Source organism: Dermochelys coriacea, chromosome 8 (genome assembly GCF_009764565.3).
Source record: "Dermochelys coriacea isolate rDerCor1 chromosome 8, rDerCor1.pri.v4, whole genome shotgun sequence".
Taxonomy (NCBI): domain Eukaryota; kingdom Metazoa; phylum Chordata; order Testudines; family Dermochelyidae; genus Dermochelys; species Dermochelys coriacea.
The window spans coordinates 69,055,953-69,083,153 of record NC_050075.1 but is presented as its reverse complement, the minus strand read 5'-3'; the positions used below and the strand labels follow the sequence as shown (position 1 = coordinate 69,083,153).

Genomic DNA, 27,201 nt, shown 5'->3' with positions numbered 1-27,201 from the left:
CTGCTTGGGATGGCATTCGTATTAGATGGGGGCAATGTTCAAATTGTTTCAAAATTTCTTGTACAGTGATATTTTTGCAAATTTTTAAAGTTTTTTTAAAACTTTGTTAAAATGGTCATATTTAGTTTTTTGATTTCTTTAATAGTAAAGCTCTGAAGTCTCTAGTGAAATCAGACCTATTTGACTGGTTCCTAGCCTACCAAAGACAAGAGAAAAAATGTGCATCTACATGAGTGGCTTTCAAGTGTTTTCACTTTCACTTCACTTTAGTCTCAAAGTTACCTATATTCCACACACATATTGTGGCTTCTCACTAATTGTTAAATTCTTTAAAACAGAAAGTCATGAAAATTGTGGTTATAGAAACAGCATTTACACTCAAGGAAGGAATTCCACAACTTCAAGTTTCCTTCATAAATAACTTTTGGCTTCCTTTATCTTGGATCTATGACACCTTTGGGCCTTTGCAGCTTGTGAGGCATAGTTTGATACAATACCACATTTCATTTGATTTGTTCTATCCATTTCATTCTTAACTGCTGAGTTGAGTGACCTATTTAACTTTTAAACTCTGTTCTCTCCTCTCCAGCATCTTATAAAAACAAACTTCTTAGAAATAGATGCTTCTTACGTAAAGAACTTTGAAAGTGACACACACAATCACATCCAGCTAGGTGCTGTCAACAACTGTACTGGTCTGCAACTATGAAGTTTATCAAGCCTCCCATGTCTGAAGCAGACAAAGTTTTGAAACTTAGTTTAATTTAGGAAATGTTTGATGAAGACCTATTGGCAAACTGGTGGATCTCAGGGTTCAGGAAATGGTAGGGTGGAAGCCAGGACAGTAAAGCTCACACCAGTCCATGTGCCCCCCCTACTCCGCTCCCATTTAGCATCCCCCAGATGAAAAATGTCCAACAAGGGGTGGCAGCCTCATCTCATTAATTCTAAGTTGTCCAAAGTAACAGAAGTCCAACTCAATCTGTTTAAATAAAATTGTTTCTAAAAGTCAGCAAAAGTTGGAGACAAATAGACTGGTGCAAACTGGATTGATTAAGTTAGAAGAACTATAAGGGGCCTGGAAGGCTTCAGGTAAAGTCATGGGTTGGCACGGCAATGACTGAAACGGGAGGAAATATTTATAGCTGAAATCCCAAACACCTGTTTTGCTAGGTTAATGTTAATCTGATCCCCTTCTGTACATTGTTAATATGGGGATCACTAAATGTGAGGGGAGGGGGAGGGAGGAGTGGGACATATAGCGTGGAACAAGTGACCTTTACTATCCCTAGGTTGAAGGGAGAAATGAAAGAAGAGGAAAGTGAAATTATCTGAATATGTTACAATATTACTGCACTGTCTGTGTTTCTATATGACATTATCACACATGTGTACTGTCAAGCTGATTCTTCATTAAAATGTGTGTTTGGAAGTTCTGCTCCTTCTCTGTTGGTGTCAAAGCATTCACACAGCAAGGGATTGAAAAGCAAATTATTCAAAGTGAACAGTGCTGGGAACGCAGCTGCCATAAAGTAAACAGTAAAAATGAACACTGGCAGTCCAACTGCCTCAGAGTAAACATCCTGAGAAGCAAATAATCAGTACATTACTTTGATATCCAAGGTAAAAATAATGTGAACTTTCTCCCCTTTTACTTTTATCTCCTTAGTATGCATTCACCATCTCTGCACGTCTCTGCCCGGTCTCTGGGTTCTTCCTCATCAGGACAATGGCAGGTGCAATTAGAAGGGGAAAGGTGTGGGACAGCAGACCAGTACTAGTGATGACAGTCTTAACATTTTTTTAGTATGTGGTAGCACTGGAAGATGTGAACTTGCTTGAGATCCCTAAGTGGAAGAGAGAACAGTTGTTCCAGGTTTCTGGGGGACAATCATCCATTGGTGCCATGGAACTTGTTGTCTGGTGACTGAGGAGCAGATTAGTGACTGGAATTAATGAGCTACATGGGATGAATGTGGGAAGTTTGCTCTGCCTAGAAACCTAATAGATCATTTCAAGTTCCTGCTAAATGAAAAGTTCTCCTGCACCATGACCCAGGAACAAACTAAAATTCAGGCCAACATAAACAGGATGCTGAAGTAGGATGCAGAAGCATAAAACCACCACAAATGTGCCTTTGCAATACCTCCCTCCCTTCCATCCACAGCAGCTGGATGCCAGACCTGTATTTCCAAGAGACTTTGAAAGTGGGAATATTCCAGACTTAATATTGCTACAGGCCATGCACTAGACTTATTTCCTAGGCCACGATTATCTTCAAAGTTCTGACTGCCTCTAAAAATGCTGTAATGCTATTGACATGGTGAGAAAAAGTGAGTAAGTAAAGGTCATTTATCCATGTCTGAACACAGACACTAGCATAGCAGAATTTTCTGAAGCCTTCTGGAGCCATCACCAGCTTTGCAAATTCAGCAGCTGACCTCCCAGTGATTTGTGACATACCATCTACCCATACCTTCACCTGTCGTCCCTACTAAAATGACCTGCCATCATTCCTTCCATGATAACTTTTCTTGGGATTAATTCCATCTCTACGCCTGATGTGCCCAAGGTGCGTGCGGAAAAGCACACTGCTACATATGTACTCTTCAACTATGCTTGCTTTTGCAGGCAATATCTGGTTGGTACTTATGTCTGCTTTGCACACATGCAGGCACTGATTTAGTGTGGTGCACACTTATGTTTAATCCCCCCCTCCCCTGCTTGGAATCTCTCTTGGATCACGTGTCTCATGGGGAGCACCTCAGGAGTTTGATTAGCCTAAGTAGGAGACTCGCCAGGGACAGAGTACAACAGCCTTCACAGTCTGGGCAACATAGCCAAGCTGATCTACTTTTTCAGCGCAAAGCAGCCAGCAGGCGGCGCGGAGGGCGTGTCTACACAGGGCAACTGATAACTGGGCGGAGCAAAGCTGCCCCAGAACAGCTCCGTGTGGACGCGTCCCGAAAGCGAAGCGGCTTCGAACCCACTTGTACTGCGCAGGGCAGCACCGCGCCCGCAGGGGGAGTCAGCGAGCCAGCCACAGCCGCTATTCGCTAGGCTGGGGAACAGCCGAGCGAAGCGCCGGAATCCCCTTCAGCCCCGCCCAGGCGCCGCTCCGTGCCCGCCTCCCAAGGGACCGCCCCCTCTTCAGCCGAGCAAGAGCAGCCCGGGCGCGCGCCGGCACAACCCGGAAGCGCACAGACTCTCGGGAGGTTTGTACTCCCCGCCCCTCGCCCCGGCGTTCTCGCGAGGGTTGTAGCTGCCGTTCCCGGGTGTCGCGGCCGGGTTGGCACGGCCTTTCCGACCCCCCCCCCCCCCCCCCCGCAGCATGGCGGCCCCCGGCTCTGAGGAGGACAAGGCGGCGGCCGGGGGAGGGCCCCCGTGCGTGGGGCGGCGGCGGCGGAGCCGGACGCTGCTGGTGCGGCACCTGCCCGCCGACCTGACGGCCGCGGAGAAGGAGGATCTGCTGAGGCACTTCGGCGCCGCCTCCGTGCGGGTCCTGTCCGACCAGGGGCGGCTGGTAGGAAGCGGGAGCGGCCCGGCGGCGGGAGGGGGTCACGTCCGGCGGGGTTCCCGAGGGAGGGTGACCCCGTTGCGTCTGATACGGGCGAAGCAGGTTGCGGGGTTACCCCCTCCCGCTCCTCCAGTGCTCTGGCGGCGGCGTCTTTGCGAGAGGAGGCTCCGCCTCTCCCGTCGTTCCCCTGGAGCCTCGGCCCGCGAGGGGGTGGGGAAGGGCCGTCTCCGGTCCGGGGAGAGGAAAAGAGCCTCGGCAGCCCCCCCCCCCCGAAGGGGAGCCGGAGCGGGGTGCCTCACCCGCGGGGGGAACTGGCCCCTCCATCCCCTTTCTTGGTGCCAGAGACGCGTTTGTTCTTGTCTGTGTTTGAGACGGAACCTCCCGGCTGTTGGCAACTGTTTGCTGCAGAATTAGATCTGTATGGGGTTCGGTGGCGCCGTGGCTAGAGACCCAGGTGCCAGTCCCTGCATATGTAATTTGGACAGCGAGCTAACGGCTCCCTTGGTAGAGCAGGGGTTTGAACCTACGTCTCCCACAGTGCAGCGGAGCACCCTCCCTAATCGCCACTTTCACCAGGTTATTCTCGGGCATCCTCCCACCTCTACATCCTGGACCCAACTAAAGTTTTGTTGAAACTGTTACGTTCCCATAAAACTTCAAAACATGTTGAAAAATTCCCGACTGGCTCTCACATAGAGCTTAGTTGATTTCAGTGGGCCTCCAGACAGATGCAGGGGTCTGTCCACATAGAGCGTATTTCAGGATCAAGCTTTTGTTGTGACCAATGATAAATGGATGACAGAAGATTTGATTGGACCCTAAATAATACACCAAAATTATGCAATATGATTCCCATGCCCAATATTATTATGAAAGCATTCTGAAAATAACCACCCAACTTCAGTTTTTATTGATGTATAGTGGGGTTAGCCTTCAGGGACATAGCACCACTGTGTAAAAACAGAGATTCCAGTTTGGGGTTAAAAGCTGTCAAACCCCATTGAACCAGAAATTTGAGAATGGTATTTATATTAAATAAAGACATTTCAAACACTAACTTAATTTTTGTCGCTACAAAATTCTGTTATAATGGTGCAAGTGGACCCTTCAGATCTCCCAGACATCCAGGATGTGTGGACTGTTGGTTGGAGGTGACAAAGCCAAATTGTTTTTAAAAAACTGCAAGATGATTTAAAAGCCTGAACTAATGCACTTAATTTACATTGGACAGTACCACAATAGAGGGGCTTGATCCAGGATGTAGTAAATGCCCTATTATATACTTGGTCTGTCATCTTGAAATGAGAATTTTCTTTATCATCTTCTGTTAGATCCTTAATGCTTTTTCACTATAACAGATTGTAATGTTTAAACCTCAGTCTAAAATTCAATTACTGGAACTAATTGGGAAAATAAAGTTAAGTATGTGTTTTTAGTGTTCGCAGGATCTTTGTAAAAAGATGCAAAACAAATGCCAAAATAAACTATAGTAAAATTTGGTTCCAGTATATACATATAAAATTATGCCAACTAATACAACTTTAGGCTAAAGTCTAAACTATTAATTAAATGATAGTTTTGTTTCAGATTTGAAATCTGAGGCGGTATTTTGGAACAAGTGGCTTGTACTTATGAAAAAGAGGTATATCATCCATGCCAAAAAAATAAGCAGAAAAACCTCCCAAATTTCAGAACATAGCATTAGGTGTGATGTTGCCTTTGTAACAGGAAAGTAGAGTTCGTAAGAATTACTTTGATGAAGATGTTCCACGACTTGGCACTGTTGACTTGGATTTTATTCACTAGAAAAGCCTATATCATAAAATATGTCTAATATACAATTATTATACTTAGAGATAGTATACTCATGTGAAAATCAGGGCTTGATAAATGTCCTCAATATCTGGTTGGCCACAGACTAAGCGTGCTTTAATTTTACATTGGCAAATCTTCATTTCTTCCCCACAACCTTCTACCTCTTTGCAGAGCTCCTTGCCTTCATGGACACAGAGCTGACTGTTTTCCTCCCTCTTGTTCCTTTTTGTGAGCCATGTACTCCCTGGTCATACATTTAGTAAACTAAAAACCAGAAAACTTGAAACCTGCAAATATCTTAATTTATTAACTTTGAAATGTTCATTTATAATTTAAAATTTAATTTAAATGTAATTTCTAGTGCTAAATCTTTGGGGGAAAAAACTGTAGTCCAAAAGTTTGTTTATATGGCTGAGATCTCTTGTACTCTGATCTAAAAAAACTGTAACAGACAAATAATTGTTTGTTTTCCAGAAACATACAGCTTTTGCTACTTTCCCCAATGAAAATTCAGCTGGAAAGGTTTGTATTGGGCTTTTCATTAAATATTTTTAGCAAATGGTTCCAGTTAACTTTTAACATTTCCTGTGTCTTCCAAAATTGGGAGTTTGGGAAAAAGATGCAAAACAAATGCCAAAATAAAGTAGAGTAAAACTTCTTTCAAGTATATGCATGCTATTCAGACTAAAACAAACACTGTTATATCACAGGTTTGGTTATAGCAAACATAAAAGTGTGTGTGCAACTACAACTGAACGTTTGCAAAAGGATTTCACAGGTGGTGATGTGTGCACATTCAGGACTGCACCCTGAAAAAATCTTTGTCCTACTTTGATAAGAGCGGGGATGTTGCCATGTTGATAGGCTCCTTGCAAACAAGATAGAGAGGTAATAATAATGTTATATAGCACTTCTTGTTGGCAGATACAATATTCCTCCGAAAAGGAGGTAAAATTCATTATGTCCATTTTACAGCTGGGAAAACTGAGGCACACACGGGTGAAGTGATTTGCTCAGTGTCACCCCGTTGATCAGTGGAAGAGCTAGAGATAGAACCCAGCTCTTCTGAATCCAGTTTTAGTCCACGCTGCATACTATAATTTTCAAGAAAGTGATGCTGTGTCAGTTGAATAGTGACTTGGCTTCAAGTGGCTCTGCTGTTCTTTATTATCATGCCACAAATGTGACAAAAATATTAGTTATCAACTCTAGTTGCTCACCAAAATACAGGCTTGCTGACTTGCCAGAGCTTAATACATTCACAATTTAGGAATCTTGGTTCTAAAGCATAGTTTTGTATGCAATGAGGTTTGAACCATGCTATCTATAACCAGTACAATACAATTGAGTATGTAGAGGCCCCTGTATTTTCCTGAGTCGATATGGTTAGAATCCTGTAAGGTGAGTGAGTAGTTTACAATTATTAATATTCAACTTCTCCTATTGTGTTGACTAGCTTGGTTAGAAGTTCCTCGGTCTTCACTGGACGGTTTTTGATCCATGACAATACTTTCCCTCTCACCACATGACTATTTATGTTCTTTAGTAGCCTCTTGGGAAGAAATTTCTCAGCCTACGTCTACACTGCAACTTAAAGCCAGGATTAGTGGGACTTGAGTCCACTAAGCTGTGTTAGGGTGCGCTGTTCTTGAGTGTCTACATTGTATTTTAACCCTAGGTTAAGACTTTTATAACCCACGTTCAAACCTAGGACTCTGGCATCCACAGTGCAGTGCACAGACCCAAGTCAAAGTAACCATATCCCAGAGTCCCTAGTGTCCCCTCTCCCCCACAAAATATGGCTGCTCTAGTTCTATAAGCATGGTGCACTGTGGGAAAACTTTACTGTCTGCCTTGCACGCAACCAGGAAGCAGCTCGCTGTGCAAAAGGTTTGATTGGATTGCACTCCATTGCAAGCCGAGAAGGTTCTCTGATAGTGTGCTTGCAGATCGGTGATCAGAAGAAAATGAGTGAATATTGATCTGAGCTGCTGCCATTTGCAAAGGGTGGGTGGCTTCCATTTTTAATAGAGTGGATTGTAGACGGTTGGGATAGAAAGGACTAAGGAAGTTGTCCCATGGAATTTTGGGATACTTTCATCTGACTCCTGGGACCCAAGTCAACGGGGCTGTGTCTACGCTGCAAAGCAATAGGGCTTGGGCCCTGGGTCTCTCCTTAAGTCGAGCTCGGACCCTCCACCCCTGTGGTATCCTGGAGCCCTGGGTCTGAGCTCTGGGCAGTGTTCCCTCTAATTTTTTTACATCTATGTGTAGAGTGAAATTTGTTATGTGCATCAATATGGAGGTGATGTGTGACACGTAACAACATTCATGTGGTGGGGGTGGGGCCAAGGGGTTTGGAGTGGGAGGGGGCTCAGGGCTGGGGCAGAGGGTTGGCATGCAGTGGGGGGGTGAGGTCTCTGGCTGGGGGTGCAGGCTCTGGGATGGTGCCAGAAATGAGGGGTTCGGAGTGCGGGGGGGGCTCAAGGCTGGGGCAGCGGGTTGCGATGCAGGGGGTATAGGCTCTGGGGTGGGGCCAGGGATGAGGGGTTTGGGGTACAGGCTGCCCCAAGGCTGCGGTGGGGAGAGAGGACTCTTTCCCCCCCCCCTCGCTGCAGCAGCTCAGGGCTGGGGAAGGGGCGCCTCTCCCCAGCCGTGGCAGTTTCTGTGGCGCTGGGCTGGGCCAAGGGAGGGGCTCTTCTCCCTGGCAGCTCCGTCGGATCTGGGCCAAGAGAGGGGCTCCTCTCCCCCGGCTGCGGCAAGTCTAGGGCAGGTCCACTCTGGGGCCAGCGGGGAGGGGCGCCTCTCCCAGCCACGGCAGGTCTGTGCTGGGGCCAGTGGGGAGGGGTGCCTCTCCCGGCCACGGCAATTCTGTGCTGGTGGAGAGGCATCTCTCCCCGCCGCAGCCCTGGGCCCCTGCTCGGCCACGCAGCTTAGGAGGAACTTAGGCCCTGGGTTAGTACAATTGCAGTGTAGACGCAAAGGGGGTTAGGCCTGAGCCTGGCCTCAAGCATGGGCTTATGTTGCAGTGTAGACATACATGCCCTCAAAGGCCTCTTGAAAGTTTACATACATTGTCAACTGGTTTTGTTTCATTCATTGCTTTGTTGACGTATTCAAAGACTTGTAATAATTGGTGAGAGCTGATTTGCCTTTGCAGAAACTGTACTGGTTAGACCCTATCATATCATGATTTTCCAGGTATTCTACCAGTCTATTTTTAATCATTGTTCTATTAATAAATATAGAATATTTAAATTCTACATGAGAGCAACAGATTAGCTGAATAGATTTTGATTTAATAATTAAATTTTGCTTCCTTATTTGAAGGCTGAGTGTGTTACTAATATTGATACGGGTGTCATTTTTCCGATACAATATCAACATTTTTCAAAAATAACTTCTATAACCAAAGAAGCTTGATCTTTATAAGCTAAAAATAAAACATGTAATCACTTAAACTTTGACTGTTGACAGCCTTGACTTAGCACTTCAGAAAATTAATACAAGTTAATGTGTTTCCCTTTCCCAAACCAACTTCCACCCAGGTTAGCAAGTGTTATGGTAGGCTTCTGCCTGTTCTATTGTATATAGTAGACGTTTAGGTGAAAATCAGGACATACAATAGAAATGGCAAGGGGCAGTATGTCAGGAAGAAAAATTGAGCCTTGAAAAATGATGAAAATTTTATTTTTATTGGAATGTATTTAAATATTTATATTTATTAACTTAACTGAATCTTCATATTCTTTGTTGCTATTGTGGTTATTTTAAGGCATTGTCAAGACTACATCAGCTGAGACTTTTAGGCCACACTTTAGTTGTTGAATTTGCAAGAGAGCAAGACAATGTTCATGTTCTTAGCCAACCTTCACTCTCAGAGAAAAATAAAAGGTATGTATGTGCATAATAGCTTGTTTCCATGTTTATAGTTTTTTATAACTTTGACCATAAGAAAAAACATTTTAAAAATGTGTTCACAATATCTTAATTGTCATTTATTTTCAGTCAAAAAACAAAACATGTCCATTTAAAAACATTAACATATTTGAATTCAGTTTCTACAGTAAGAACAATAATAGATCTCTAGACTGAGGGCCCAAATCCTGCCCACATTACTGATTTCAGGTCCAGTTGTGCCACCGTTATATAGAATAGTACCCTAATCCAGCGTTTCCCAAATGGTTGGTCTTGACTCACCAGTTGCTCATGGAAAGATTGTAGATGGGTCACAGGTCTGGTGCAGAGGGCAGTCCATGAAGGAGAGGGATGGTTGGAGAGTGAGCCTGCCCTGCACTCACCCCTCCAAGTTCCTGGGGATGGGCCAGCTTCCTGCTCTGGGCATTGTGACCTGGCATATAAGGTCACAGTACCACTCAGGAGTGGGAAGCTGGGCCCCCTCTCCACCTCACCCAGCGCTCCCATGGGTTGTTGGCGACCGAGGAAAAAGTTTAGGAACCACTGCCCTAATTGGTGTGTAGTCCCACTGGTTTCCACTTTCAGAGTAAGTCTCCAGTCCTTCAGTGATCTCCACATGTGCTATCCACTGTTCCCACACAAGGCCCGTATATTAGGGATGGAGTATCTTTCACTTCTCATAGCTCATGGGCTACAATTCTCTGTGGGACTGCAACAGAGCACACAGCAGTGTGGGGAGGTTTTCTGAGCCCTTTTCCACTGTGAATCTGACTATACTAGCCTCAGTCCTGTGAGGAACTCCTGCACAAGTGCACAGTTCCCTTTCATGGAGCTCCTTGCAAGCTTCGGCCTTAGTGATAAATTCATATTATCGAATTACTTTTAAAATTTTCAATACAATACAAAAATGTGTGATTATTCTTCAAAATAGCCACATTCATTCTGAATCTGTAAGTATATAACCAAGGAGTGTGATAGTTTGGGTCTCATTTTATAATCTTTCATATAATACTTCATTTCCAAAAACACATAAGGGGATCAAGTAAAAGAATGAAAGACTTAAAAATTCTAAATTTTTGATTTCAGTTCACAAGATATCATTTTGACTTTTTAAATCAGAATAGATCTGATTACCTGGTTGCCTGACTACTTACATTATACGATATATAAAAAGCTTTTGTTTGTCAAATTTGTGTTTACATAAAATTAAAATCAACCACAGAATAAAATAAACATTTGACTTGTACACACGCAAGAAGAGAAATTGAAATAAGGCTGAAATATTTCTCAAATCATAATGTTGTACTTTGGTATTGTACAAACCTCCAATTGTTGCATTTAACTCTGAATTTTTGTTTTTTTTAAAGAGCTCAGGACAAGTCTTAAAGGTCTAGGTGCTATAATTACAGTACTAGCATTGTCTGCAAAAGTTGTAAAGGCCAGTAGACTAACCCATTGTATTTTGAAATAAATTATGAATGTTACAAGTGAAACTCTTCTTCTGGGCATTGTGTATTACGTATTTCATGGAATTTTGCCCAACTTTAATTAATACTAATCTATTTTTCAGGCCAGAAGAACCAGTGGAAGAAGAGAGAGAACGGAAAGAGCCACGCTGTCCTAAAATAGAGAATGGAATTGCACCCAGCCATGGGTAAGTACTGATTCTTTGGCTGCTTAACTATTATATTCTTGGCATAGTATAGTTACTGAATTAGTCTCCTATCCTCTAAATACTTAATGTTTTAATAATATAAATATGTTCATATGGGTTAGCGGAGTTGCAGATTTAATATGGATGTGTAACCACACACAGCTTATTGGTGGAGGGGTAGGGGGGGGCATGCACTGTAATTGTTGCAAACTGAGGAAAGAAAAGCCAAAGTTGTCTAGAGTTTGTTGTGGTTAACATATTTTAATGTACAGGAATTGCTATACTGGCTCTGACTCAAAGCCCAACTATCCTGTTTCAAATAGTGGCCAGCATCAGATGATTCAGAGGAAGGTGTTAAGAACCCTGCAGGAGACAGATGATGGAGTAATCTATTTCCCTCCTTTTGTTAGGTCTCATCCTGACCTCTAGGAGTCAGAGATCAGCTTAAGCCCTGAAACATGAGGCTTAATATCCCTTCCACTAGGTTTTATTTGTTTTGTATCATTAAGTATGATAACTCTGGACAGGAGATCAGTTCTGAAATTCAAGGTTGAGTTTTGTGCTATACTCTTTTTGGCTGAGATGTCTGGATTTTTATGGAGTGCTGTATTCTATTAACCATAGGTGGCTTGAGGATGTATTTTAAGAGGTATTTCAGAAGTTAATTATTTCTTTAATTTTACCTGTAGGGTTCAAGAAATGGAAGATTATTTGATGTTGCTGCTGGTTTTTTGTTTTTTTTTGTTTTTTTTTTTAATTTTCTACAATGTTTATTTTTCCCCAGGCTAACCTTTCCTATAAACTCTTGCCTCAAATATCTATATCCACCGCCTTCAAGTACAATCCTAGCAAATATAGCAAATGCCTTAGCAAGCGTGCCTAAATTTTATGTACAGGTAAGTGAAGAAGGAGAAAAGCAAAGGAATACAAGTCAAACACCAATATTTTCCTTGTTGTTGTTGTTTTTTTTTTAAAAAAAATAACATGTACTATAGTAGCTATTATCCTATAGAATACTGCTGTTGTTTTAGTTCCTGTGGATAATTAAGACTTGATTTTCCAGTGCTATGAGTTAACATTTTGCTATTAAGTAAGTTGAGATAAATATAGAGAAGATTTAGTTGGCAAGAAGTGGATGTAATTTCACTAGCATTGAAGACACCACTGGATAATTTCTTTGTACTGGTTTTGACTATGGTACCCAATACTGTAAATTGGCTCAGAGCAAACCCTTTGTGTTAATTGTACTTAGCCACTGTCAGGTGTCTGGCCTCCATTGCTAACGCATTAGCTACATTTTAATTTTAGTCTTTATTTCTTCATAAGGTAAGCTTCATATGGGGTTAGATCTTCAGCTGGTGTAAATTGGCATAGCTCTGACTTTAGGGGAGCTACACCAATAGGGATCTCACTCAAGGGTACTTAGCTAATTTACAGTACCAATGCTGATGGATTACAATATAAGTGTTAAGTACTTAAAACAAAAATAACAATAACAGTAACTGTTTTTTTTTATAGTTATACTGCGTTTTAACGTATACTTCTATTTGAAGTATAGCAAAAAGACACCCCCGTAGTGGAGTGGAAATTGAAGATTGCAAATAGCTTATATGCTAGAACCTCAGAGTTATGAACACCAGAGTTACGAACTGACCAATCACACACGCTTCATTTGGAACCGGAAGTACACAGTCAGGCAGATTCAGAGACCAAAAAAACCCCCAGTAAATACAGTACAGTATGGTGTTAAATGTAAAATACTAAAAAAAAAAAAAAAAAAAGGGAAAGCACCTTTTTTCTTCTACATAGTAAAGTTTCAAAGCTGTATGAAGTCAGTGTTCAGTTGTAAACATTTGAAAGAACAACCATAAAGTTTTGTTCAGCGTTACGAACAACCTCCGTTCCCAAAGTGTTTGTAACTCTGAGTACTGTACTGATAACTAACTTGACTGTACTGATAACATTTCTGCATTTAACAAACATGGCTGCTGTAAAAGTCTGTAGATTTTTTACCTGTATGATTTACAATTGAGTAGAATACTAAAAAATCATATTAAAGATTTAGAAAGTACTGTGCCAAAGTACTGGTTTGTTTATAAAGAGAATTGTTTAATTTTTATTTCAGGTGCTGCACCTTATGAATAAAATGAATCTACCCCCACCATTTGGACCAGTTACTGCACGACCACCCATGGTAAGAAATTTTGTATATTACATTTAATATGTGTGCCTTGTCCTAGGAAGTTCATCGGTATTTGCTGTTGATTAGACATTTGTGTACCTGTTGGATGTGTTGGCATGGGCTCCAAACAGGTGTATGTCTATTTTCTGTTGCAAGGAAAACTGAACCAGTGTGTTACCTTTCGGTATTATCTTCAGAATATTTCAAAAATAATGGAGGGCATTAAAATGGAGATTACGGTAGTGCAAACAATATCTTGTAGCAGTTATAGAAACATGAAAATCATTTGAATACCACATGGTTAATCTATTGCATAACTAACACACGAAATGTTCTTTGATCTGTGCATTTGTAGAGAGTTCTTATGAGATTCTGACTGCTGATGTGAAAACCACATAATCACTAACTTTGGCTCTAGGATTTAATCAGGTGTTATGAAGGGAAAAGGGGGGGGAGGACTTGAATCTGTGGCCCCAGTTCTCCACTATGTCTGGATACAGGGAACTAGCACCCTGTCTCCAGCAGATGTTGGAGCTGCGGAGGGCTTACTGTAAGTTATGCCATTGGCAGGATCAGGCATAAGGAAGCTCGGGTCCAATACATCCCACAGCTTGCCCTGGCACACCAGCACCTTCTGCTTTTTCAGGGATTGGGAGGGTAGTTTCTTCAGGAGGTTACATGATGCACAGTAAATTTAGCAGACCAGTGAATTTTCCCTGATATTTTTGAAACTATCCTTTGCATCTTATAGGACAAGATCAAATACTAGGAATGTTATGATCAGGTAAAGATTAGTGACGGTTCAAAAGACCCAGTCTCTAAAGTGCTCAGCAGCTTCTACTGAGAACTGAATGTTTTCATTTTCATTGACTTCAGCACTTCGTGCAACTGTCCCCATGTTTGTTCATCCAAGTGGTTGTAAGCTTTACAGTAAAGTGCATTGGGAATCCTATCAGAGTGAGATTATTTTGGCAGGAAACTGCTCGTAATATTCCTACAGTAATTTCATCTCTGTAATGGATAACTAATCCTTACTACACCTGTAGGTAAGTATTATGCCTATTTTACAGAGGGAAGGGGTTTATAGCTTGATCAAAGTCACAGAGGAGATTCAGCATAATAGCTAAGATTAGAATTTGAGAGCATCTGGCTTCCCATCATATGCTCAGACTATGCTCCTTTCTAGTCTGCAAAACTAAGAATGGAAAAGCAAAACTTCTGGAGAAGCTAGCTGTTTTTTCTTCCTTAGTTTCTGAAGTGCTCTATTTAATCTTTTCTTTCCCTCACCCTTCACTCCCAATTTTAATTTGAAGAATTAAGTGTATTGTTACTATTTTTGAGTTTGAATTGTTTGATGTAAAATCCTCATGAAACTGAATTTGTCAAGAGTGGGTAGATAGATCTCAATAAACATCTTGTTTTGAAAAGCTTCCTTTGCCATCTGCCATTTTATCACATTTGAGGCTTCTTATTTATGCAGAAGAAATTAAAACATAATTTTTCCAAAATGAGTGTTTAAGACTTCGATTTTATGTCTTTCATTGATTAGTATGAAGAATATTTATCAGCGCCTGTGCCACCGCCACCTATCCCACCATTGCCTCCAGAGGAGCCTCCTTTGCCTGAAGAAGAGGAAGATCAGGAATCTAGCAGAGAAGAATCTGAATATGAAAGTGCTGATGAGGAAGAAAAGGAGAGGTTTGTAATTATAATCAGTAACCAATCATGCTTTGGGGGGGAGAGGGGGAATGCTGTTCTTGTAGATCTCAATCCAGCCAAAATCAGCTTCTGTGCCTCCTGGCCCACAGAAGCTCCAATCTTGTGACTGCATATCCCCAGCTATTCTGATATGTAGGTGGCCTTTCCAGATATAAATTTTAAAGAAGCTGCAGTTCTTGATATTCTCCCTAAGGCTGACAACACTCTTCTGAAAGTCAGTCAGGGCAAAGATGAACGTGGCCATGTGGTTCAAAAATTAACATGACTAGTTTCCGTACACTTGTACTCTCCCACCTCTTCCAAATTTCTATTGAATAGGGTGGATCTCTTACGTTAGGGGAAAGACACAGAAAATCTCATCTATGCTCTGAAGTTGATGTACTTTCTACCCACGTGCATGCTGAATGTTCAGACCAATATGTGGGGGGATTAACAGAGCTCTGTACTGAATACGATGCAGGATGTACAAAGCTCATTTGCATGTGTTCTCCTCTCATTAAGTAGCTTTGCCACTTGCTTTTGATTTTGGATTGGCTCTTTTATTTTATGACACTTGTGGAAAGCTGACTTTATCTAGCCCTCTACCCTACTATTATCCTGCATTGAAGCTGGTGTCAAGGGCTTGCTTGGCTTACAAGGCCAGAAATTGATTGTGTATTATATGCATTATGCCATGTATTATGTGGGATTAGGCCTTTAGGGCAGTCTTTAAAAATATTTCTCATTGCTAATCTGTTGCCTCCAATTTAAAAGTATCTAAAATTCCTTGAAAGATTTGAAGAATTTAACTAACCCTAATTAGAACAAATACTTTAAACATTGCTTTGAGTAAAGATTTCCTTTTATGAGTCATAATATAGTAATGAAACTTCTGTTTCTTGTAAATTTACATCTTTTTTTACTTTGAACGATTTTAGGCAGATTTTATACACCCTTTCCTCATGTCTGAGTACTACTCTAATTTAATAATCCACTTTCTCATCAATCTAAATGTTCTACAGTAACATTATTTACTGTATAATAAGTAATGTGTAGCTGCATTCTGCTAGTATATCACAAATGTTTGTGGGATATAATAGAACAGTTCAACACATTTGAGTTTCAGAAGTTCTGGTCAGAAATAAGAGGCTATGTTTCTAAAATGGCATCTCTAGATTAAAAACTAAACTGTTTTGGATGTCTTTATTGTTTCTCCAATTTAGAATGACTAAATTGATGGAATTAGCCACCATTCAGCCTAAAAGACCAATATCCACAAAGCAGCGTAGTGTGAGAAAAAAGCAAAAGATAAAAGACTTGCTGAATGCTCCCACGTCTGCTCCCCACAGGTATTGTATTATTATTTGTATTTCTGTAGTGCTCATCGTGTATTGAATATAAGGAATAATCACAAAAAAGTGCCTTGCTCAGGATTTTTTATTTTTCTACCTCAGAACCTTTAATACAGAGGGTATTACTGCAAGATGAAGTGCTGTAGGTGATCCCTTACATTTGTTACTAAAACTTCCCTGAACAGATGGCACTTGTATCGTGCTCTGAAATCTCCAAGACTTGAGCTTTGCCTGATCTCAAGCCAGTTTCACAGATGTGGACCCTTTATTGAGACTATTGTTCTGGCCCCTACAATATCTGTTTTTCTATCAATTTGTTTTATATCAGGTTTGAAATTGACCTGAACAGAACCCCAGGTTGCTCCTCTATCCATTCTGGCTAAAGGCTGGAACATGGATCTGAATAGGCTTAGGCCATCTCTAGTAGAAATATGAAAATAATAATTTTTGTTTAAATGCTTTGGCATCTCCAGTTTTATTCCACTGTGTCCCTAAGAACCAGAAGTAATATTTTGATCTCCTGACAATCAACTGTTTTAAAAATGTATTTATACAAGTATATTCACTTTTCCCTGCACACCTGAAGAAATGGCACATTTTTATACTGTTAGAATAGCAGAGGACAGTTGTTAATATTTTTGCTTTGTGACTTGTTTAAATAATATGACAGTTCTGCTTTTGCAGAGCTCTAATAGAAAACTGTGAAGGAAAGAAAAAAAATCACTTAATTTTCACTTGGCTTGTTTGAGGAAAAACTAGTCTAGACTTATTTTTGTTCTGGTGATTTAAGAAATTGGTCGTTAAAGATGAGTTGCAAAATATTTTTTCAAAAATTGGGCTGTACCCTTTTCTGCTTCTTTAAGATAAAAGGCTGGATGTTTTGGAGGGTGGATTGCAGGGGTTGTTGTGGTTTAAAATATTTTTTTCTACTTAGACCAATTTAGTTGATACTGTTTAACACCTTCTAAAATTCTAATTCAGATAAGGCAAGTTGTACTTTAGTATGTGCCAAAGTAGTGCAAATAATGCCATGGGGAGAGCCTAAGCTTTAACTTGACAGATTGCTAAAGTACAGCTTGCCTTTTCTTTACTAGAATTGTACATGTCATTAGTTAAAGTGAATTAGCTAACGTGATCTGACATCACACCTTTAAATCCTGATCTAGAAATAGCCCTGGAAACATCAGGGGTGTCAAGTCTGGTCTTCCATAGTATTGCTGAGGGGTCCTTGCAGAATCTGAGAGCACAATTAACATGTGCCCATGTAATCTAATTGAAAGGATGTTGGTGCTGAATATTTAACAAAGATGTCTTTTACCCAAAATGTTAATTAGTCATTGAAGCGAAATATCAATTTTATACAGTCTGCTACTCTAATCATTTGTTTAACTTTCATTCTTAGTTCTTATGTCATTATATCATTTGTTCTCCACTCATGAGAGAATATTCCAGCCAAGAGAGGACCTCTTTTCTAATATAAAAGACTCATAGACTTTAAGGCTAGAAGGGACCACCATTATCATGTAGTCTGATCTCCTGCACATTGCAGGCCACAGAACCTCATCCATCAACTCCTGTAAAAGGCCCATAATCTCTGACTGAGTTACTGAAGTCCTCCAATCTTGATAGAAAGAGAGAGAATCCACCATTTACTCTAGATCAAATCAGCTAGTGCATCCAATGCTGCAGAGGAAAGCAAGCTTCCCTCTCTTCCCCCCCCTGCCAATTTGACTTGGGGAAAAATTGCTTCCCGACCCCAAATATGGTGATCTGTTAAACCCTGAGGATGTAGTGACACTCAACAGCTGGACACCTGGAAAAGAATTCTCTGTAATAACTCGGAGCCTTCACCATCTAGAGTCCCATTTCCAGCAATCATGGATGGGCTATATGTCATTGTAGGCAACTTTATCATAGCATCCCCTCTGTAAACTTTACAATTTAGGTTTCCGCCCCTCCCCCCCTTCTCTCTTTGGAAGACTGTTCAAGAACTTCTCTCCTTTCATGGTTAGAAGCGTTCATCTAGTTTTGAACCTAAGATTGAAGCTAAACTTTTTAAAAAAAAAAAACTAATTTTTTCAATCCTCCTTTATATAGAGACACAAAACAAACCTAATTTATTTTTCTTGGCATTCAATCTTTAAGAAAGTGTCTTTGGTGGTGCCTCGTATTATTCCATTTAATATTTCTCTTAAGACAATTTTCTTTTGTATTCGAGTCTACCTGTAGTGTGTTATCTCTGATCTTTGTTTTTGCTGTTTGCCAACTAAACATGTCTTATCGTTGAACTACATGTAACCCACAAAAAGTTGTCTTAAGTTTAAAGTTGCTTTGGAAACAGAAAACTACTGTGCTAATGGTAAACAGCATGAAATGTAGTTGGAAAAGATATATATTTTGTTTGACCATGCCTGTTCCATTGACCATTTCAACTTCAAGTGAGATTGACATATTGTTGTTTTAAACAGTAATCTGCACCCTACACTATCACCTTCGGATGTGTTTGAGCAGCCACAATCTGTAGGTCATAAAAAAATTAAGTTCCAAATTTCTGCAGACATTCCAGACGTTCTTCAGAAAAGCTTAGAGAGAGACCAAAACAATGGTAAGAATGTTTATCCTTATTCTTCTGTTAAATAATTTTGAAATATTTAAAGATGCAAAGAACAGGCAAGATGACAACATAACATGTGAGATGAATATTTTTATGTTCTGTGACTTGGAGAAAGACGCTGTAAATAGTGCTGGTTTATTTTTATATTTATTTAATGTGAGTTTTCTTTTAAGAAATTCAACCCCTAAGGCCTGGTCTACGCTTAAATTTTGGGTCGACGTAGCTACAATGCTCAGAGGGTGAAGAGCTGTGCTGACCTAACACCTCGTGTAAACTACCATCTCTTGGGGACACGGTGTTCCTACAGAGATGGAAAAATCTCTTCCATTGCTGTGGCTGCATCTTTGCTATGGCATTATGGTGGCATAGCTACAGTGCCATAGCAACGCCACTCTGCTCATCATAGTGTAGCATGTCATTCAATCACTAAATCTGATGCCTTAAATTTCACTTTTTTCAGGAATTCTGTCTTTTTATAAGACTCTGTTCAATTTCAATTCAGAATGCAGGATGGGGGTGGGATTTTAAGGCTCTAAGATTGCCTCATCAACACAAGATGTCTTTGAAGCGAATTATGTTTTAATTTTTTTAACAATCTTACAAATTATGTTGAAGACTTCACATGGGGTAAAGAGGCATTTCGAGATACTTAGTGTGTGCTTCAGCTTCTTTTTCAGATCTTTGAAGAGAGCAGCCTTCCTGTAGCTGTCAGTTTCTGTAATGCCCCAGTGTGCACTTTGCTCATATTGCCCCATTGTCTTTATAGTGCTGGAGCATAAAGGTTTCTTATAGCTTTATTTCCCAATATTATGAAGTTCCTGTAGATTTTCTTATGGAATATAAAATGAGAATTTAAAAAAACCTTATAAAACAGCATAGTAATAATAATAAGAGGGAAGAATGGGTCTAGCTGAAAGGTGTTTTCACCACTAAAGTAAATGCTGGAGCATTATATGAAGTAGACTTCTTCTGTCAAAGTAGGAATTAGGACGCATTGTTCTTCTTGCATCTGCAAAAGATAATAATCATCATGTATGTACTAAACTTCCTTTCTATCTTGACTTGTATTCAGAACTTAACCCCTCTAAAACTTCAGGATTTTCTGGTTTGCAGTCCATCCCTTTCTCCCTTCTTTTGGAATGTGAATCAGCTCTTACAAACATTGAGTACAATATTGTATTCAACTTTCAGACCCTTATGCAACCGCAGAAGAAATAACTAATGCAGGATTTGGAAAGATCTTCCCAGCTCCTAGCTCTAATGATAAAGAGGACACAGAAGAAGAAGATGATGATGATGATGAAATACCATCAGAATTTGTTTCTAGAAGGGAACTGGAAAAAGGCAGACTTTCTAGAGGAGGTATTTTCTTTGGATTAGATTCTATTTTAAATATTATATACAAATCAGTAATTTAAAAATATTGATATTTTGTTTAAAATATTGTTACATTACTGTTATAGCCTATAATTTACTATTTGTGTTGTAAGATATTTGTTTTTGTTACAATGTATTTTTTTAAATGAGGTTTAAAAGCTGTGAGATGAAGATTTATTAAGTCATATAACATGCATATTGATTATTTTTCCCCATCTTTCTGTCTTGGTCAAGAAATGGAAAAACTTTCCATTTTCAAAAACTATGAGCCAGGTGATCCAAACTGCAGGATTTATGTGAAGAATTTGTCAAAACAAGTTCAAGAAAAGGTGAGTAAGTATTTATGAAAATGTTCTGTTGTTTTTCTTTGTTTGCTGTCTTTCCTTACACACCCATTTTAATTTCAGGATCTCAAGTTTATTTTTGGAAGATATGTTGACTTTCAATCAGAAACTGAACGAATTATGTAAGTTTTTTTCAATTCTTGATGAAAGTAAATTGTGCACTAACTTTTACAGTAATAGTGAAAACTATAGTTGAAGTTGCAGTCATTTTGAGCACCTTTTGTCCACTTCTGATTTTGAGCGGAGAAAATCATTTTGGCCTGAAAATGTTAATTGTTAGGGGAGAGTAGAAATTTTTTGTTTGCAGTTAGCAAGTGGTAGAAACGTGTGTTGTTTTGTGTTTTCGGTTTGTTTGTTTTTTTTAAAGTTACATTTCAGTACAAAATGCCCAGTTTAAATATTTTATCTGGAAGTGGTGTACCTATTAACAGAATAATTTTTTTACACCTACTGCATAACAGTGGGGAAGGACTGGATAGTTGTTGGTTTTTTTTGTTTGTTTGTTTTTATGTTTTTTACTGCAACATTTATAATACACTCGGTGTGCACACAACTGCCACCTATTGAGTGGAGTGATACGTCTGGTCTAAAGACCCTGTACTGTGCTTTTAGAACACAGGCCCGAATTCCAGTTCCTGATGTCGCTGGATTGGCCAAAGTGTACAGCATTGTAATGATTGAAGTCCTAGGTGCTTGTGTATCTGTTAAATGTTTGGTTGTATATGCAGTATTAGTTGTAGTAGTACAGCAACTTGCTGTCCTGCCTTCTAATGGTGATTTTTGACAAATTGCTAGTATATTTTTCCAGACAAACTTATCAGTGTCTAATGACATGACCCTGTCTGTACCAGAATGTAGGCATCGCTGCCACTTTCTTTCGATCCTCAACTTTCAGCATGTGAAGTTTTATGCCTATTGTAAATTGTGGTGGTGCTGAGGTAAAATTTAAACCTTTCATCCCTTTCCCAATTTTATTTCTAGGTTTGATATACGTTTGATGAAAGAAGGTCGCATGAAAGGACAGGCTTTTATTGGCCTCCCTAATGAAAAATCAGCTACCAAAGCCTTAAAAGAAGTAAATGGATATGTTTTGTTTGAAAAGCCCATGGTGGTTGTATCCTTTCGAACACTTTTATTTTAGTGCCTTTTAAATTTAGGTCAGTTCCTGAGATTCTTGCTTCCTGTCTTATAAACTCACTGTATTTCATAAATAACTATAGAAAAGAATAGATATTTCTTATTAAAATTACAAACAATGTAATAATCATGTAATTCACATTTGCTTCAGTGATAATTTAAAACTTTACAGGTTAGACTTTCATTATGAAATAGAGTAAATGTGTATGAATGACTTTAAGATTTAAAATAAAATCACCACTTATGTCTTTGTCCTGCAAGCACTTATGCATTTGCTACCTGACTCACATAAGTAGTCCCATTGCTAAAGTTATGCAAGTGTGTAATTGTTTGCAGAATCAGGGGCATTATTGTGGAAGATTCTGACTCCCTCTCAAACTCTTTACAAATCAAGCTGTTCCTTTCCAAAGTTTATATTCAAGTTTAAAAAAAAAAAAAAATCGTGATGTAACAAGTTGAAATTCAGAGGTGGTTTTTTTTTATTAAATCATGGACCACATGGAAAATAATCCACTTTTTAACTACAGATAAGTCTTGTGGTGGTGAAGTCGTTCCATTTGATTTGAAGAAAGGGTAAGTGTAGCTTCATGTGACTGGAGTAAGAGGTAAAGTTGGATTGAGTACATACTTATTATGTATACGTTCAAAACATTCATTCTCCAAAGTTTTATTTACCTTCTAGTGAATTAGTATTTCTCTACTAATTGATTCTGGCTTCCTGCTAACAATTACCACTTATACTTTGGACTTGTAGTCCTTAACAAAACCTTAGCAATTTGCACGATCTGCTAGACCAAAACAAGATTCCAAAGAAGAGAAAAGAAAAAGATAGAACAATGCTAAAGGTAAGCAGATTTAGTGAGAAAGGAAAGAGAACATTCAGACTTTTTTTTGTTTTTTAAAGTCCATTATTTGACACATAGATTTCCTTTGTAGAATTCTCCCCCACCCCCACTATCAGGAAGTCAATATGCAAGGAGGCTGTCAGTTTTGACTTGTTAACATTTCACTTCTCCGTTTTAGAATCATGGAGTCTATATCCCAGTCCTCAAGTTGTAGCACTGATATGTGTTGACATTCAGTCCTCAAACCAACAAAGAAAAGTGAGGGTGGGGGAAGTTTTGAAGAAACTTGGCCATTGACCCTGCAGTTACCTTTAAGGGATTGTGGCACATAGGAGAGCGTAGAATGCTGCCAGTCTAGCACCTCAGGATCATACTCCAGCAGGGCTATATGCCCCAGAAGTAATTACTGCTTCATTGCTATAACCCCATAAATAGTACTTTAGTTTCCTTGCTGGCATCTCCCAAGGTGTCTTTGTTTTGGTGACCCTATGTTTAATCAGTGGGATCTGTGCATCATTGCAGGTCCCTTTTAAGCCTTGCTTGTTTAGGAAATAGCATGGTGTTAGAAAATGTTTTAGCTAATGTGACGTTAAACAAGATTTGCCCTTTCTACGGACATGGACAGTTGTGATTAAAAATGTGTTTTCTGATTCCGGTTATCCCTAGGATCTCTGTCCACACTGCCAACAAAAGCATATTTAGCATCATATTAGTTTGAAAACATGTTCCTATTTCCTAGTGTAGATGAGATCTTAATTTGAGTGTATCTGAGAAAATATCTCCAAAAAGTTCTTATGTTTAAATTTGTTGTCTATTGATGATTGTTAGTTGAAATGAAATTAGCTTCAATGTTGCCAATTCTGATGGAAAAATAACAGCACATTTTCTTAAAATTGTTTTGAGATGCTCAACACTGCTGTTGCTAATGAAGTATTTATTAAAATAGACATTTTATTGTAGATATCTTGTGTCCACTGGAGGCTATGCTATCTAACCTATATATTGCCTTTAACGGTATTTCTAATGTTGTTTTTGAATTGTTAAGACACCCTCTGAAACTTCTGGCTTGTACAATATTGAGATGGTGTGTAGTCTACTTTTGAATAAGCTTTGGTTCCATTTGGCAAAGTTAGCTGTTTGATTTTACCAAATTAAAAACAAATGCTTTTCACAGGTATTTTCTTACATTGGTTGAAAAGAAACAAAGAAATAAAACTTAGTTAAATTATTCTAAAAGGGATAAAGGCACAAATAAGCTTTGTTTTGAGACCTGTTCCCTATTGTTTCTTTATTGAATTATTCCATTGTTTTAAGGTTTTTATGTAGTGTGACAAGTGCAGAAAAAAACAGATATTCTTTGAATGGGTGTTGGCAACCTTTAATTCTAAACACTGAAAAAAAATGTACTCTAATTAAATTCTAGTTTTCCCAATTTGTTCCGTGGGGGGGGGAGGTGACACTAGTCCAGTTTCTGACTATACTAACTATAAGTTTCAATTGGCATTCAGATTATGTAAACAGAAAAGACTAGACCTTGGTTTGATCACTAATCATGTTTTTAACCGTCAATTCAGAGTTACTATTTTGGAGTCAGCTGTTATACTTGCATGAGCTTTATTTACAATGTAAAATGATTAGATTTGCAGTTAGCAAATTAAAAGTCTAATAAACTGAGTTAAAGTCAAAACACCTGCATTTAAAGCCAGCCTTTTGTATCTAAGTATCATGGAATACATGTACACTATTGTGTGTACAATTTGGCCACTACAGAACTCGGGCGAATTGGCACAGTGGAGGGCTGAGTTTCATTAACTTTGAATTCTTTTGCTTTTGCTAAAGAATAACAAACATGAACCCTAATTTTATTTGAATATATTTTCTTCTGTGGTTGCCAAGAGCCAAAATGACTTGATGTACACTATCTTTTGATGCGAAATAGTGGTTTCTATGGTATGAAATCTGGAGATTCAGGTTTATAAGTACATTTTGTAAATCAAGTAAAATAAAATGTGAATTGTATACACAGCAAATGTAAATTGATATACCCATACTATTTAAGAGTCACTTTATATGTCACTTTATTAGTGTCAGATTATTTTATTAAACAGTGAAAATAGCTAAATTTAATGGACAGTAGGTTTTTCTAAGTATTACTACTTTCTGCTTTATGAAGATACTGTAATGCACATGCTTTTCCAGAAGATGAAAAATATACAGTTTTGACTTTTCATTAACTGGAATTCCCCTTTCCCATCACTAACATTTTCATGAACAGTTGGGTGCACGGTTCTGATATAAATAAAATGCCAGCTATATATATGAGAGCATGGAAGAAGCTAATGTTGCAAAGGTTATTGGCTCCAGTGAGAGAGGTAGCCTAAAAGACTACATTGGATGGAAGCATGATTTTTAAAAAAAAAAAAAAAGCTGATGGAAAAACAGAACCTAATGTAAAATGCAGACCACTGAATGAATGGGACAGTAAATGCTGGCATTTTCTTAATAGTTCCTCAATTTGTAAAGAGCCTCACTTGCTTATGGGAGTGGAGTCATTGGTGCACACACGAGCTCTCACTAATATGCAGATAAGGGATCAAAACAGCTATATTTTATTGAACACTCTTGTAATAGGTAGTAAAAAAGTTGTGTAAATGCAATATTGAGAAGCAAGTAAAATTAAACCACATTCTGCTGTTCTTCTTTAGAAACATTCCTGCGTAAATACTGCAGTAATACTGTCATGCAGAGTGTATCCTTTCTTGTTGTATCCTTTTTTGTGCAATGTTTTCCATAGCACTCAAATACCTCAAAGTTCTCTTTTAGTGTAGGTGCGGGGAGGAATTTACACTCTCTTTTATTTTACAATTTACAAATCTCTGTTAAAATAAGTAAGATACTTTAAAAATTATAAAGGGAACTTTTTCAGGGAGAAAGTTAGTGAATCAGGTCACTTATTTACTTAAAGGGACACCATGAACATTTCTAGTCTCAAAATGTGACCTTTCCTCCCTGTTCCTTCTCTAAATCCATATAATTCTTTATTTTATGGGTCAGACCCTGAATTGATGTAAATTGGCCTTGTTCCATTGACTTCAGTGGAGCTATGCTGACTTATATCAACTGAGGAGCTGGCCCTAGATGTTCCTTTTTAAAAAATAGCAATACCACACTGTGTTAGAATGTTTCAGTTTTGATGGGGTGGTTATAAGCAGAAAACAATCCTTGACGTTGTCTTTTTAAGTAATACATTCATTTAATGACAGTTTGTGTCCCAGTTTATGGGACGCAACCTGTACTTAGTTTCTCTTACAACTTTTTCCTTTTTTAGACTAGAGAACAGAAAATCTAGCAATGTCTCATAATGAAGTAATGACAACTGAAGCTAAACTTTATTCATTGCTACCTTTGTTTCCCAGTTTCTGGTAGTGTTTTGTGGCAACTAATCTATACTTTTCTTGGGGGTTTTGTATTCCAGCATTCTGTGATTAACCTTACTTTTTTTAAAATTAATACATTTTGTGTGTAGTAAGTCAAATTTAGTTGGCTCAGACATGATTCACTAATTTTCTATACCTTAAGATCTTTCAACTTTCCAGTTAAGCTTCTGACAGCTGAACACAGTAATTTTCCAGTCATTTATACTTTTAACGTGCCTTTATAATGTTCCAGGTTCCTTTTGTGTTCCATCTCTTTCAAATGTTACCAAGCCATGGGAAGAAGCAATGTGATCAACAGGACTATTGAACAGTGCGTAGTAGCATTTCAAATGTTTTTAAAACAAGACTTAATTCTCTTCATTCTTAAAGGTTCCAAATGCTTTTAAACACATTGTAGCCTATCAGACAGATATGAAAAATGTATATTAGTTGGCTTGTTAAATCTAATAAATTATTCCTTTTCCCTTCACTTTGCGTTATACGTGTTTTGTTTTGTTTTTTTGAGATGAGGTGTTTACCTCTTACAGAAACACAATACTGAATTATTTATCTTTATGCCTCGGAGCTTTAATGTCAGAAGACACATTCATAGGCGCCAGGGTGAATGATGTTTTCTTCCTGGCTTGAGGATATTGATGTGCTCTCTGAAAGTAAGAATGGGCATAAGAATCAGTTTTAGTGAATCAGGAATTCTTGTTTTGCCTTGGAAACAGTACTGAACTAATGTCCTAGTATTGTGTTGGGGGTACAGTACCATCAGATATTTTTTTCATTCACATGAATGTGAGTTGCTTTGGTCATTCATTCTTGGATCGAGAATTACACTGGTATGACCAATGTCAACAAAGTAGGGACCCTATCTACAAATACACATGAATAGTATCAAGTCCAAAGAGGCCCCAGTCCTAATTGAGGTCTCTAGACATTACTAGAAGATAAATACCAAACAATAATAATTTTAAACACTGCTAAGCCAAGGGAACGATGTAGGCTAGCATTCTTACTCTATCATTGAAGCAGCAGTGCTATAAATCAATGCTTTAGGCCAGTGTTTCTCAAACTTTTTTTTTTTGTGTGTGGACCACTTGAAAATCGTTGCGGGTCTCAGCAAACCACTTAATGATCTTTCCAAATGTTGTTTGTACCGATAGCTAGCGATTGTAAAGCACTTTGGATAAAAGCACTATGTTGAGAGAGAGAAAAAAAAACAAACAAACCTTAATTAACGTTTTTTTATTCTACGAATAAAAGCACACAAACTCGTATTTTAATATCAGTAGTCTTACCTTTCTAATGCAATGGGTGTGCCCT

The 27,201-nt window shown here is 38.9% G+C and overlaps 1 protein-coding gene and 1 long non-coding RNA gene across 3 annotated transcripts; one reads left to right on the top strand and one right to left on the bottom strand.

The window, feature by feature from the left end:
• Positions 1 to 386: 386 nt before the first annotated feature.
• Positions 387 to 25,162, bottom strand: LOC122461301. The gene is made up of 3 exons (XR_006283202.1): positions 22,564 to 25,162; positions 11,175 to 11,182; positions 387 to 398 (listed from the first exon to the last, which is right to left on the bottom strand). It is a non-coding gene; the product is annotated as an uncharacterized LOC122461301 (long non-coding RNA).
• On the top strand, positions 3,235 to 26,359 carry RNPC3 (RNA binding region (RNP1, RRM) containing 3). Of its 2 annotated transcripts, none has more exons than XM_038413835.2 (15): positions 3,235 to 3,523; positions 5,807 to 5,854; positions 9,108 to 9,226; positions 10,821 to 10,904; positions 11,689 to 11,800; positions 13,030 to 13,098; positions 14,636 to 14,784; positions 16,008 to 16,133; positions 18,605 to 18,741; positions 19,942 to 20,112; positions 20,362 to 20,456; positions 20,535 to 20,593; positions 21,453 to 21,585; positions 22,381 to 22,453; positions 26,123 to 26,359. In XM_038413835.2, the coding sequence occupies exons 1-14, from the start codon at positions 3,332 to 3,334 to the stop codon at positions 22,438 to 22,440; spliced, it is 1,554 nt and encodes a 517-aa protein (XP_038269763.1). In that variant the 5' UTR covers positions 3,235 to 3,331; the 3' UTR covers positions 22,441 to 22,453; positions 26,123 to 26,359. The 2 variants fall into 2 exon arrangements, with proteins under 2 accessions (XP_038269763.1, XP_038269764.1); XM_038413836.2 differs by having other exon boundaries at positions 25,159 to 26,359.
• The last annotated feature ends 842 nt before the right edge of the window (positions 26,360 to 27,201 follow it).

Bases quoted from the DNA above. Each gene is read 5' to 3' on its own strand.
- RNPC3 (XM_038413835.2), top strand. From the start codon at position 3,332: ATGGCGGCCCCCGGCTCTGAGGAGGACAAGGCGGCGGCCGGGGGAGGG. The intron at 9,227-10,820 runs GTATGTATGTGC...TCTATTTTTCAG, and splicing joins CTCTCAGAGAAAAATAAAAG to GCCAGAAGAACCAGTGGAAG. The intron at 16,134-18,604 runs GTATTGTATTAT...TGTTTTAAACAG, and splicing joins CCCACGTCTGCTCCCCACAG to TAATCTGCACCCTACACTAT.